This window comes from Melozone crissalis, unplaced genomic scaffold (genome assembly GCF_028551555.1).
Source record: "Melozone crissalis strain CALT ecotype California unplaced genomic scaffold, PUWL_Pcris_2 ptg000005l_1, whole genome shotgun sequence".
Classification (NCBI taxonomy): domain Eukaryota; kingdom Metazoa; phylum Chordata; class Aves; order Passeriformes; family Passerellidae; genus Melozone; species Melozone crissalis.
Window position 1 is genome coordinate 19135742 of NW_026535783.1, and position 15215 is coordinate 19150956.

Below are 15215 nucleotides of genomic sequence, written 5' to 3' on the forward strand. Positions count from 1 at the left end.
TTGTAGATATTTCTCTTATGGAGCTCAAGGCCATAGTTATATCTTACAGCATAATTTTTAAATTGTGTCATCTGTTTGAGCTTTATGTTAGCTGCTGGTCATGTCAAGCAGATAAAAAAATTTGTACTGATGTATTTATAGAAAGAGAAATTATTATCTTCAGATTGATCTTACTTTTCATTATTGCAATAAAAATCTTACCTGGATTGAGGTAAATTGCTACAACTGTAAATGATACAAATTGCTTTTTCTTGGAAATGCCAACATTTTCTGAAGTTTGAAAGTCTACAAGTACTGTGAAGTGCCAGTGAAAGTATTGGAAATGTCATAGTGTCTGTATAAAGGATTTTTCTTCAGCGTAGTCTTTATGGAGGATATTCCTGCAATTACTTGAAATCATTCTATTTTAAGGATGAGAGCTGTCAATATTAATTACATACGTACTGTAGAATTATAGAACACCAGCATGGAAGGGGACTTCAATGATCATCTGGTCCAAACTTTTTTTAGCAAAAACATAGTCTAGACAAGATGGTTAAACCTGTTCAGAAGAATGTTATGTGTCCAGTGTTGGGGAAGTCATAGAAGTAACACTTGGTGGGAATTAAAGGGATGGAAGGACTAGGAAGAGGAAAGACTAGGAGAGTTGTGATTGTTCATCCTAGAAAGGACATGAGCCAATTGCAGCCTTCTAGGACGGGAGGGGAGCCTGCCAGATAGATGGAGAGAGACTGTTTACAAGGGGGAATGGATTCAAACTGAAAGAAAGTAGGTTTAGAGTAAATATTAAGAAGAAATCTTTACTTTGGGGGTAGTGAGACATTGGCACAGATTGCCCAGAGAAGCTGTGGATGCTGTGTCCTTATGTGTCCAAGGCCAGGTTGTGTGGGGCTCTGTGCAGTCTGGTCTAGTAGAAGGTGTCCCAGTTTGTGGCAAGGAGGTTGGAATAGGATGATGTTTCAGGTCCCTTCCAAGCCACGCCATTCTGTGATGTTGTGATGATTCTATGATCCTTGGATGAGTATGCATTGAAAACCAGTGTTTTCAACTGAATTGTCAACTAAAACATCAGTTGTGGTGTTCATAATATAAACTTAAAGAGCTTCATAATCAATACGGATTTGGAAAAGTTTTAGTAATTCATTTTTTTAATCCTCTAAGGGGATTTAAAATCTCTTCTGTCTCAGAATTAGGATAGTTTAAATTGAAGACTTGGGTTCTCAAGACAAACATGAAAATAATGACCAGTTTTAAGCCTTGGGTACTAGATATCATATACTGGGATGGCCTCATGCTTTTGATTTTGCGTAACAAGATTGTTGGTTAAATTAAAATGATACCAAATTACTATAGTGTAAGTAAGGCTTAAAAAATAGTGGGAACTGTTTGCCACAGGCTTATTTTACAGATTTCCAGTTTCTATTTACAAAATTCCTGTTAATTTTGAAAAGACAAATCATTATGTTTTGGTTTTGTTTGTTTGTATGTCTGTTCTTTGTAGTAAATTACATTGACAGGAATGAAACACAGTGTTGAATCAGTCTGGATTGTTTACTGGAGGGAGGATGGCTGGCAGTGAGGGTGGTCAGATGGTGGAATACTTTCTCCAGCTTATTGGCACACTGAATTCCATTCCACATTCATTTCATATACATCCTTTATGGTCCCATTTGAGTCTTAATCTCAGGATTTCAATGTCTTGCGCTTCAATCCTGTCTGAATTTAACATTCTTATAATTGTTTTTTTCACATGCCTCCTCAGAGAGTGATAATGGAGTGCAGGTTTAGGTACACCTTGTATATATCAACTCAAAATCCATTATGAACCATTTCTTTCCTCTCTAGTCCTCCCCACTCCTACCACTGCTTCCCCCTACAAATACATGTTATTGCTTGATTTTTGGAGAAGTGGCGCAGATGCCTGGTTTCTGGAACTTAAAGGTGACAGTGACAATAGAAATTCATCAATGTGAACTTAGATGTTTACAGTGTGCCTGTATCTGTGATCTTGCACCAAGTGGATCTTGATAGGTATCATGAAGTGCCCACTTTATGTGCTGACTATTGTTAATCCCATTCCGATATACCTAAGATGTGCTGGCTTCTCTTTCCACTTCACATGGTGTTTCAACTGCATAAAGCTCTTCTCATCCTACCAAATCAGTTTACTCCTTATAACCACTGCGGTACTATGTAGAATTAATTTCTTATTTGATGTCACATGCTTTGGGCAGTCAACCCTTGCTTTATACTTCTTCAAGCTTCTGATTGAAGCAAGACTGAAGACTGAGAAATGAGTTCCAGACAAGTAATGTGTTCTTTGTTACAAGACTAGCCTTTTCTTGAGTTCTCCCCTGTCTGCTTGTCTATTCCATTCTGGCAAGACCCCTTGTGGAGTACTGTGTCCAGCTCTGAGCCCTTTACACAGAAAAGATATGGACCATGGACATGTTGGAATGAGTCCAGAGGAAGGCCATGAGGATGGCCAGAGAGCTGAACGTGTCTCCTATGGGAAAGGCTGAGAGTTAGAGTTGCTCAGTCTGGAGAAGAGCAGGCTCCAAAGGAGACCTTGTGGAAGACTTTTGGTATCCAAAGGGGATTTCAGGAAAGCTGGAGAGGTACTTTAGCAAGGTCTAGAACAAAGGAAATGAATTTAAACTGGAAGAGAGAAGTAGATTTAGATTTAGATTAGGTACTAGGAATAAATTCTTTACCCTTATGGGGTGAGACATGGAAACAGGTTGCTTGCAGAAGCTGTGGCTGCCCCATCCCTGGAGTATTCAGGCCAGACTAGTTTATACTTGGCTTTTGAGACCTGGAGTACTATTTAAATGACAATGTCTTCCACAGATTTTTATAGGCTAGGACAGTGGTGTCCTGCAAACACTTCAGAAGTTTCCGTGTACATTAACTGTACACTCAATAGGCAGCTGTTACTTCTGTGGTACCACTGGCAAGTGTAGAAGGCCAACAGGAAGGAAGAAGAGCGTGTAAAAGAATGGGAACTATAACTGTACCGTTAGTATAAGTAGTAATTAAAAAGAACCCAAGCCAATGGAAATAATAACATTTTCAAAAGTGTCCTGTAGGTGTGGACAATGAATTGCTAATATTTTATCTATATATAAGGTTAAAAATGGGATAATTGCAGTAATTTTATGCCAAGTGTTTGATAAATTTTTTCCAGAATGCATGTATTAAATTTTGGTAAACAATTCAAAATGTCTTCGGCTCCAATACACATTACAGTAGTGATTAAGCATTGCAAAAGATATGATATATTGCTTTATTCAGCTTTCATTGGTCACTTTTGTGGTTGTTTATTGACTGCCCCGACTTAGAAGCTGCCCCCACTTTAGGTGTTGGAAAACCAACAACTTCAGAGGTGTTGGAAGGAGAAAGTGATAGATGAGAAAGGGAAATTTAAGTAAAATTTGATGGAGATGAGTGGGAGCTAATATTTGAAAGTATGTGTACATCATGAAAACTTTCAATAATTAATTTGATTTTGTGTTTCTGTGCATTAAAGGTATCCTGAATTAGCAACTGTGTGCAGAAATCCCAATACTCTAATTTTGTATCCTGGAGCTGAAGCAACCAATTTGGAAGAAGTTGCAGTGATGTCTTCTAGTCCATCTGTTATGATTATCATCGATGGAACATGGAGTCAGGCTAAAGACATATTTTACAAAAATTCTCTCTTCCGCCTTCCCAAGCAAGTGAGTTATAAATTGTAAAATAAAAATTCAAAGTTTGTCTAGTACATTCTTGATTCTAATGAGTTAGAAGGGAGTGGTTCTCTGAGGATGTAGCCAGCCAACAAGAGAAAGACAACTTGAACAATTATTTAGGCAATCTATAAGATTGTAAGAAAGATAATTGTAAATATTGATAATTTGATAATTGATAATTTCTACTTTCTCACTTGAAATTTGCTTTTGTTTGATTTTGACCTAGCATATGTAACTTCATAGTGAATCATTGTTTTGCAAAATTGAAAACTAATTTGTGTAGAAAAACACACAACAGTGTCTTGTTTAAGATGTTAGAATAGAAAGATTGAAATAAGTGTTTCTTTTCCCCTGCATAAGTATTTTACATTGCAGAAATAGGAAAGCTGAAAGTTGAATTTTCAGCCTCTTAGGAAAGCATCACACTCTTCTCATATGTCGTCTCCAGCATATTAAAAATTCTGTCTCAGGTAACATTTTACAAATACTGTCCATTTGACTGTATGAATAATTTTGTATCTGTATCTTAAGTGTTTTCATCAGACTAGGATTGTTTGTGTACATTTAATTTTTTGACAAAGCTGCCATTTTTATTCAGGGACATAACTGAAAGTGTATTTTAGAAAAAGTATTAATACCAACAGTTTTACTAATGGAGAAAATAATTCCCTTCATCGTTGGATCATAATTAGTATCCCTGAGGCTGTTAAAATGTTTATTTTATTTTTAATAATGGACAGCAAGCTTATGGATCATTTTACATACAAGTAATGCTTTTAAAATTATTAAATCCTGCCTAAGGCAAATTGGAGCTGATAAAGACTTTGAATTGATAGAACATGTAAAAATAATGGAATGAAAATGCAGTAAGATACTACACCAAAAAAAACTCTTAGAAGATTGAGTAGTATTGACTATAATGGATGAAACCTCATTTAAATATATAAATTATTTATCTTTCAAAAAATCCATAATATGCAATTTGTTACTTTACATGTATTCTTCTGTTGCATTAGATTTCACCAAGATATTAAGATGTATCTGTGCACTACCACAAATGAAAAAAAACCATTTAATGTTTGCAAACAAATGTGTTCCTATCATAGGAGGTTATTACACCACAAAGACTATATATAAATCACATCTACATGTGATTTTATAGACAGCTAATTTGCCCATAACTGTTTTCTGTATGTTAAGATGTTTTGTACAAAATTTCATAGCTGTAGGAGCAAATGTAGGTGTAGGGTGTTAATCTATAACCCTCTGTACATGAACATGGATAAAAACATGTAGAGATGTGACAGCCCAGAGAGATTTTCTGGATGGAAGTGAATAATTGGGTACTGTGCACCTTTCCTCCCTGCAAGTGGGCACCAGAACTAACGACTGGATAGGACTTGTCACTGTGGGGTGAGTCACAGTCTTCCTTTCTGAGAAAGTTCAGAGGCATTGATTTATGAAACAGTGATGCAAGGGATCATACTTCAAGCTCTAGGAAAAAAATTCAGCAGACAGCATGAATATAAAAAAAACATTCTTCGTAGATTTGCTTCTTTGTGCATACATTAATTCTGTATTGCATCAATTGCAGTCTTTAGCATTTGCAGTTATTCATCAACACTTCACTTCTTATCTGGCCCTTTTTTCAAGGAAAGGTACATTCTGACATCCATATCCTTCTTTTTTATTGGAATTGCATTGCTGCTCTTGTTTTAAGGGGTTTAAATTCTTAGAGTAAATTAATACAGTGATACAGTTATTCTTGAAGTATTAAGTTATAAAAGTATTAATTTTTTCTTAAACTATGGTAGATGGTAAATATATCAGAGCTATAATCAATATTTGGTTTGATTTTTATTTTATACGCTACCTGATACTTTCTATTATTCAAATCACAGGGATGTGTTATGATGACATTGTTGGAGTTCCCAAATGCAAAAATAGCTTCCTGCCGGGAAAACTGTTTTCCCATGTTGAGGTGTGACCTGGCTGACATCAATCTCTTAGATCAAGTTTAAAGGTTACATGTAGTGGTTTGACTGTAATTTTTGCTTTATTCGTTCTGTGCTGTGCCAAGTTAGAGCTTGCGCTGCAGCTGCACACAGTCACTGGTGAGATAGGTAAGGCTCAGTGATGACAGCCACCGGGTGTGGAGCCGTGCAAGGGCTGTGTTGGAGGGCTGTGTACACACCTGGATGTTAGACTGAGTTTGATCATTTTTGTTGAAATGATCTTGAGGCACCTGTGCAGCCCCCTAGAAACTTATTAATGGTTAAAATTAGCAGTAATGTGGGAGCACATAGTTATGAAACTGTCTGCAAGTAAACACCAGCACTGTTAGGGACTGAAGTTTGTTCAACCTTTGGCAGTGTTCTGTTTCATCTTTCTCACTGATCTAGATATCATGGCCAACACTGTAGGGTTTTTCTGGCTTTTTACTATTTCTACATTATTTCTTGTTTTCTACGCCATAGTTCATATTTAAATGAACCATGTAGATGGCTTTCTATTTGAAAAAAGTTTTTGCTGATCATATCCTGAAACTTTGGGTTGCTATTGCAATTTTCTGAGACAAAAGTGAGTAGAATGTCCCTATATTTGAAATTCAAGAAGGCAGGCTTTTTTGGCCCCAGAGAGAGAATAAGGTGGATATGACAACAGCTATATAGAGGAGATGTAAAAAGTGAAGAAGATGTGATACCTGTAGGCATTATCTGTAATACAAAAAGAAGCTAGACTTATTCAATAAATGGTGATTTGTGCTTTTAATCAATATTCTGGAGGTAGAAAAGAGCTATTTTAGTAATGAAGACGTTAGCAACTACAAAGACACCATCGATTGGAGCCATTGAAAAGAATATTTAATTGTATTACTTTACAGCTTTGCTGATTTTGGGTAATACAAACTGCTATGTTGAATGATTTTCAAGATACTGTAGGATATTTTAATAAACTTGGCTGTTGTTTTAAATTAGTATTAAAATCTTGAGATCTCCAATAAAAGCTCTGTTAATTAACAGCTTAGTCAGCAGAGCATTTTTCCTTGAAAAAAATGTTAAATTTAAATTGCGCTCTTCCAGAAAGCCCCAGAGGAAATAGATATATATGAATCTAACATATTTAACTTTATCAGAAAAATGTAAATTTATGTCTTGATCCAGAATCATTCTTATTGTATGCAATTTTTTTTCTTAAATTACAAAGCATGAGGTTTGTAAACTTTTTAGCAAAAAACTATGAGGCACTGGGGTTAAGGTGACTTTACAGAATCACAGACTCAAGTAGATTGGGAAAGATTTTGAGGTCATCAAGTTCAATTTAGGACAGAACACCACCTTGTCATCTTGTTGGCACTGATACCAAGCACCACATCCTGTATTTCCTTAAAAGTCTTTTCCCCTTCAGGGACAGTGACTCACTCCACTGCCTCTCTGACCAGCCCATTCCAGTGCCCAATCATCCTTTCTGTAAAAAAGTTCCTCCTAATTTTCAGCCTAAACCTCCCCTGGGGCAGCTTTAGAGTGTGTCCTCTTGTCCTGTTTTTAACTGTGTGGGAGAAGAAATGGAGCCCCACCCGGCTACAATCTCCTTTCAGGGAGTTGTGGAGAGTGATAAAGTCTGTCCTGAGTTGCCTCTTCTCGAGGCTAAACACCCTGTGCTCTCTCAGCTGCTCCTCCTGTGACTTTAATAGTCTTTAATATGATTATTACATTGATTACGTAGAGTACTCCATGAATTAGCACCCTCTAGAGAAGCACATTATCCCAGGATGTTTTGCATAGCCACAACTGAGGAAGGGTCTGCAGGCTTTTGTGCAACAGCTGCTGTTGCAGAGGAGATGCAGAGAAGGTATTCAGTTACCTTGGAGAAGCTGATGCAGTAGTTTGAGAGAAGAACTAGCCATTTGTCACAGTTCATGTGGTGGTGTATTGTGAGAAGCAATCACAGGCTACTGTGGGTGAAGCTGCTGCTGTTTATGGGAAGATAAGCACAGCACAGTGGGGAGAGATGACTTAACTCCTGCTTTTGGCTTTCTACTCCCTCAGCACTTCAGCACCAAATAAGAATTGAAAAAGTTAACCTGAAAACCATAGATATAAAAAGTAGACAATCTATCCAAAGTGCTTATTGTTTCATCAGAAGTAGGTAGTACAGAAATTATTTTTATTTATGGATAAGTATTTCTGGATCTCTGTTGTAAATCCAGGAATATGCTATTCCAAACCTGAATGAATTATTTCTACTACCTGATACTGTTTTCCTTTTTGAAAAATCCAGTGAAAGTCTTTGGGTCATCATACTTTTGTGGGATAATTGTAGAAAATAAATACCCATCCTTTAAAAATACTTGGAAAGTACTACACAGTGGTTGTTGTCTTTGCTGGCCACTTTTTGGAAGGGATGGGAACTAAAGAGAAAAGGTTTACAGGACTTCCTGGATAGTATGGTTTACTTATTTCTTATTATTTTTGCCACCTTCCTGGTCTTGTGGCTGCCCAAGGTGCAGCCAGCTCAGGACAGGAGGGTCCCTGCCCTGCAGCTCCCTCCTTCCCCTCTCTTGGGGTGTTTAGAGATTATCTTCCTGTGACATTGAGGCAGAGCTGGGTTACAGGGCTAAATTTGGTGGGATCTGAGGAACTGTGTGATTGTTTTCATGCTTTGGTGGGCTTTGCACTGAGCCGTGTGCCCACTGGCGGAGAGATTGGTCATTTGGATGAAGGCTTTGAGTCCCATGTTTGTTGAATGTGTTTGCACCCCACCCTGGACCTCCAAGATGTGTGCTTGTCGCAGAGGTGCTGTCCTGCTTTCTGTGTGAGGCCTTGTCCATGAGTCCTGCTGGCACACATCTGTCCTTTCTCACCTGTCATCTCATCTGGCTCACCTCTGGGGAGGGCACAACAGAGTCCTCCCCTTGCCTTGTCTGCCCTGCTGGCAGTGTCTCAGCCCTAGGGGTGGCTTGGTGCCCTCAGGGCACACTGGCTCTGACTTGGGGCTCAGCAGAGGTTTTGCATCTCTTGGATTCTGGTTTTTTTTTTGGTGCTTGTGTGCTCCCTCCTCAGAGGAGAGGAGTCTTGGGTCAAGAACAATGCATATCAGTGTGCGTGGTGAGACTGAGCAGCAGAGGCACTGGGAGCTGTACCATGCCGTGCTGATGCCAAGGAGACTGTCCCTGCCCAGGTTCTGGAGCAGCTCTCACCACCTCAGTGTCATCACATTTTATTTTGAGAGTATTGAGGGGTGGGAAAAAGAATTCATATTCTGGTATTCAGGTACAAATAAATAATTTTAAGTTAATGTGGAATGGTGCATGGAAACTGTATTTCCCTCTAATTTTTAGCTGAGGCATCAGTATCGATCTAGCCAGCAGTCAAGAAAAATTTCATTTTAGACAGTCAGGTATGGGGCATAAAGTGTAGTTCACTGTTAATTTTTTTGCTTTTTCTTCCTATGTTGTTATGTGTAACTTTCTAACCTAATAATCTGTAATTCTTTGACATTTTGTAGTGACAAAATACTTTGTAAATATCTCAGAATATTTTCATGAAGTTAGTGTTCCAGTTTTAATGTTACCATTTGCACAGACTGTTTAACTTCTTGTTTCTGCCTTAACTCACTGTTAGTCTGAATGGTGTGTCTGCTTGTACATGAGTGGGCTCAGTTTAAGGCTGGGGGAAGCTTTATATTCATTGTGACTTTTTAATTCTTTGTCGATGCACTCTTCTGCCACTTATTGTGCATAATAATGTCAGCAGCATTGTGCCAACAAATTATCCTATTTATGCATTCATCACAGCATTGCTGTTATTCATATATTTAATACCTCATTTTCTTTTACCATCATGCCTTCACAATTTCTAACACATCTATTTTGTTTTCCTTATACTTTCTTCACTACATGAAAATTGGTATCATCATCTGAAATCTAGTTTCTTACAGCAAATTTTTAACCTTTGAGCTTTACTGTTTAGTTCGGCTTGCACTGTATGCTTAAATCTGCTTGACTAGTCATGAGCATTTGTAATGTATGCTTGTATTGTCAAGCACTGGTTCTCAAGCAAGTTGATGTTCTGATATCCAACTTTAGATTATGCTTGGGATATCTCTTGCTCTTCCTCTCTCTCCCTTCTCACCCTTCCTTCCCTGAGGTGGAATTTATTTTCTAACCAGCTTTTTTGGAGCCCAAAATGTCACTTTTAAAAGAGTTTAACAGATCTGTCTGCAGTCTTGCTTGAGCTTTTAAAACATAAGAGGTAGCTTTGAGATCAGGGAGTCATCATTAAATCTGACTTACTCCTTTAACATTTGAAAATAATTTGTGCATTTCTTCTCCTGCAAGAGAATTCAGATGCCATATTGAGAATATATGGCAGAACCATCCAGAAATTGCAAGAATGTACGTGTAAAGACTAATTGTTATTCAGACGTTTTCACAAACACTGCCTATACCGTCATTTTAGTGAACATTTAGAGATTTGGAGACTAGAGTTTTTTATCAATATCAAGAGCATCTATTTGCAGTAACCCTTGTAGAAAAACAACCTTTAATAGTCAGAAAGTATTTCAACTGATGCAAAGCAGGCCTTCTATGTGATCATTTTTAGTAAGGGCTATGTAACTAAAAATGGTTATTATAATTTTGTTGATCTGTTCACACAGCTGCATCAGAAAAGTGCTAATCTCCTGTGTGTTAGACTGCATTATGTGTATATAAGGTCATGCATGACTGTTCTAAGGAGGAAAAGTCATTCCTCCAATGCTCGAAACTTCCAGGACAATCGATGCACATGTTCTTGAAATAAGGATAAAGTATCCAAAATGATCTTTTGACCACAAAATTTATGTTCAGCTCTAGAATTGTCAGTTTTCTGAGTCATGTGTCAACCCTTTCTTGCCCAGTCAACAGCGACACTCAGAAAATCTTAACATCACAGTTTAAGATTATCACAGTCCTTGATGATTGCATGAGTACTGCATGTTGTTGGCTGTGTTCCTGCTTATCCTTTCACATATCTAGGTACACTGCACTAATATTAATAATTTAGTGGAAAATCTGATTAAGAATAGGATTAGGAGATCCAGGGGTATATGTGCAGTATTGGTCTAGCTCAATGCAACTGTTGAAAACAGGTGATGTATCTTACAAATTTACCGAAGCTGTTTACCCACCTGCTTCATGGCTCCTTCAGAAGCAATCTGACTGAATCAGTGCAAAGGTCACTTTTTGCAGGTCCCTCACCAAATACCCTCAATAGAAATAAGTGTCATACAAAGAAATGCTGTCTTGTTTAAAAAATGCTAAACAAGGCATTGGTAACTGGTCTGTTTTCATAGTGACTGAAATTTTATTTTACGGTTTGTAGAGAAATTGTTAGTGCAGCCTGCAGTGAATCCAGGTTGTTCAACATATTCTGAAGTAATACCGAAGGTATACTAGTTAAGTGACAAAATGTCATCATGGCAGAAAGTAATTGAAAGTGATAGTGATAACACAGTGGGGAGTTCTATAAGGAGTGTGAATTTCAGTAACTGGACATTAATACAGTACAGATACAGTACAGGAAATTCACTGTAGATAAATGTTAATGAAAGCATATTAAAAAACTTTTTTTTTTTTTTTTGCAACTGGGCAATTTACTCGTCAGCAATGTGATTTTGGGATTATAATTATAAATTTTATGCAAAATTTAGCGCCCAAGAGCTAGATGCACATCTGCTTGCTTGAATGCACACATGCTGTTCCATTCAGACCAGAAGCCTCCTATTAAAAAAAGGGCACAAAAATTCACAGACAACTAGAAGAAAACTCAGGCCTCTAACTACATTATCTGTGTACATTTTGAACTTTTTGTATAGAGAAGACAACATTTCAAATCCTGAACCAGATTTGGAATTGTTAAATTGTCATGCACTTTGGCAATACCACTGATGATAAGATTTTTCCTGCATTGAAATCTTTGCACAAAATGCACCTTAAACACTTCTTGTTGTAATACAAATTGAAAAACTGTTGGTGCAGTGCAGAAATTCTTTTAATTGTTAATTGGAACTGGGATCCAATTTGCTGATCTTCTGTTTAGTAGTAGTAATGAAATATGATGACTGATTAACTTTATGCAAGACTTTCTCTTAATGTGCAGTCTTTGTAGATTTAATTCCATCACATGTAAAGTAATGCCTATAAAGCCCCCAAAAAATGGCTTGGCAAGCTTCTTAAAGGGGCTCACATCTACTCAGAGTTAGATGCATAGGAGAAATGCTGACAAGATATCCTCAAGCAGTCAAACAACAAAAAAAGCTTTAATGGCAGCTTCAGAAAAGCAGAGAATGCTGGCAAAAGTTTAAAGCAACATACACTCAACATAAAACACTTCAAAAAGCATTAACTTGGTGCCCCATTCAATTTAACAGGCTCCAAGCCCATCCCATTTTAAGTTTCTCAAAACTCCAGGAAGAGGAAATTACAAGAAGAAAGAGAGAAAGACAGAAAAGCTGTAGAAAAGAGCATACCTTTCTGGTCGTGGTGTTCAGCTGATAGGAAGTCCAGCAGGAAATAGAGCCAAGACCTGTGCTTGCTTTATGTCCTGGCTAAGCTACACTTTGGCTTTCCTGTGCCCTTTCCCCAGGTGGGACTTCCCTCATCTGGCCACTCTGGGGCAAGACTGGGGCTCCAGGGCCAGATGTGGAGTATTGCCTGTGTTGTGCCAGGGAGTGCTGGCCACTGTAGGGCTGGGATACAGGCCCAGAGCAGGGTGTGCAGTGCAAGGCATCACCTCATCAAAGGCAAGGCCCAGCCCAGGATGTGCCTTTATGCTCCATGCCCCCGAAATGTTCCAGCCAGCAATCCACCCAGTCTCTTGGATACCCTCTCCAGTATTTGTTTGTACCTGAGTTCGTTGCAGCTCACCTTACTTGCTTTTTGCTGCCTTGGCCATTAGTTCAGAGTCTTCTGTAGTGTATACAAAAATTTCTTTTGCAAATTGTATAACCATAGAATGGTTTGGGTTGGAAGAGACTTTAAAAATCCATCATCATCTAGTTCCAACCCTTTCTACAGTGAGGGAACTACATCAGTGGACAGGGCTACAGGAAAGGGCTACAGGTGTCATCTATCTGGACTCCTGTAGAGCTTTTCACAGGGTTCCCCACAACTTCCTTTTCTCTAAGTTGGAGAGAGATGGATTGGATAGGTAGACTGTTAGGTGGATGAGGAAGTAGGTGAACAGTCACATCCAGAGGGTAGTGGTTTAGTGAGGGTCAGGGGCTCAGTGTCCCAATGGGAATCAGTGGCAAGTGGTACCCTCAGCGGTCTCTACTGGAAGCAGTGTTATTTAGTGTCTTCAGTAATGACACAGACAAAGGGATCAGGTACAACCACAGCAGATTTGCAGATGACTACAAGCTGAGTGATGGGATGACACTCCTGAAGGATGGGATGTCATTCAGAGGCATCTGAATGAGCTCAAGAAGTGGACCTGTGGAAGCCTCATGAGGTTCAACAAGGCCAGGTGGAGGGGTCTGGACTAAATGACCCTTGAAAAGTCCCAATTAAACTATTTTATGATTCTGTGAAAATAAATAAATAAACTGAGATTTTGATGTCTTCCCATGTATGATGGGCTTTCAGCTCTAGTATAATGGCAAAATTTTGCCCAGAGTAGTTAAACATTTTCTTAAATTCAGTTTTCCCCATTTTTCCTATTGAATTTAGGTATTCTTAATTATACAGTTTGATGGCCTTGAAAAGAACTAGAAAAAATGTGATCTGCTAGTAGGTAAGGTAAATGCTACCATATGCTTTCTTTCTTAAACATTTTTTAAGCTGTTTGCTCATGTTTATATGAGATCCTAGGAATCCTGCGGTAAAATGCATCATCATAAAGCTATTAAAATAGGTTGTACATTTGCTACCTATTAAAGGTAAACATAATGGTTTTGAGGCAAGACCCTCAGGATGATTTATGAACTTGTTTGTGGCAATAGACTGCAAAGTTTCAAGGTACTACACAAATGTTCTTACTCAGCACTGCATTTGTCAAAGGGTCATTCCTGCTGAGTTTATTTACTCCCTTCTGTCTGACCTTTTTGTGACATTCTCTCCCTGTGCATAGGATGGGTACAGTCTGCTAAACATAATTCTATTTGCAAACAATATAATCAGGTTGTTAAGAACATTTACTGTTAAATTAAAATGCCATAGTACTACAAAAAAATCCTTCAAAATGCTTCACTGTCTTCAATACAAAGGGAAGGTGTACAAAAGGTGTTACTGATGACAAGAAACTGTGTTCTTTCACCTCATAAACTGATTAATTAAAAGCAATGATACCACTTTATAGTTGATGTGCTGTCTTCTGAAAAGGCTCTATAAATTTGAAATGTCAAGGTTATATGCTGTCTAGAACTCCAGTCAATGGAAGAGAACTTCAGCAATTTGTCAGGCAGGGGGAGCTTTTCTTATTCTCAGCTTCTGAGAAACATGGCCCAAATCTGTTACAGTTTGGAAGTTGTGATTAAATATTTATTAAACACTTCGGCATTTCTGTTTCTTTTCAATTGTTCACTGACCATCATGTAATATGCCTGAGTAGCTGTCAACACAAACTGCTCCTTGAGATTCCAGAGGTTTGATCTATCACCAAAGTCAGTCACATCAACATCTGTTTAAAGAATTCTTTGCCAACTTACCTTGTTGCTCTTGTCAAAACTTCATGTTGTGCAAAGTGAGTAGCATTTACTGGATTGTGTTTGTGTGGCCTCTGTGGGGTAAGCGTGGACTCACAGGTGGTATGGGATGTCTGAGAGTAAATCCTATCAAAGAGCTTGCTTGAAACTCTGTCATCATAGGGATTCTTTGGGAGAGCATTCTTAACCCTCTTCTGTAGGAATCAGTGAAGAGCTGTGCCAGTTATTCTCAGGACTTCACTGAGCACTAAGAAAGAAAGAAAAGAGCTGCTCACGGAGTATGGAAAGCAAGGGACAAACTCTTGCCACTCCTTTTATTTAAAAGAAAAGACATTAAAAAACCCCCTTCCTCTATGGGTCAACCTGCTTTTCAGTAGAAGTGGTGCCACTGAAGTTACTAGGTAGAAGAGTCCCATGGGCTTCCCCTGAAGGGTTAAATGCTAGACAGGAAGTCATAAAATGCCACCTGGTTTAAAGCAAATTACATGGTAGATGTGATGAAATGCTAAAGTGTCAAAAGGTGTAGGACACTGAATTGTAGTTGGCTGTAGGGTCTTCTGTCAGCAATTCAACTTGCAGCAATACCAGAACTATCAATACAAAATTAATGCATAACTTCATTTGCTCAGCTATGCACTATGCATAGCTGAGCAAATGCTGAATTTAATTTCTTTATTTTTCCGTTAATGATGGGTAAAGTCATGAATGAGTTGGTGAAGAAACTGTAATGTTTTGAGGTTCGTTGAATAGTTATATTTTTTAACAGTAAGTTTATAATCTAGTCCTTTGGTATATTCA

General features: G+C 38.1%; 1 protein-coding gene across 1 annotated transcript in view; it reads left to right on the forward strand.

Annotated features, from left to right (window-relative positions):
- DTWD2 (DTW domain containing 2) overlaps positions 1-15215 on the forward strand; it is a 66367-nt gene that overhangs the window by 36901 nt on the left and 14251 nt on the right. Inside the window, exon 4 of the mRNA XM_054286149.1 lies at positions 3530-3719. Coding sequence (XP_054142124.1) covers positions 3530-3719 — 190 coding nt within the window. The remainder of the gene's footprint in view (positions 1-3529; positions 3720-15215) is intronic.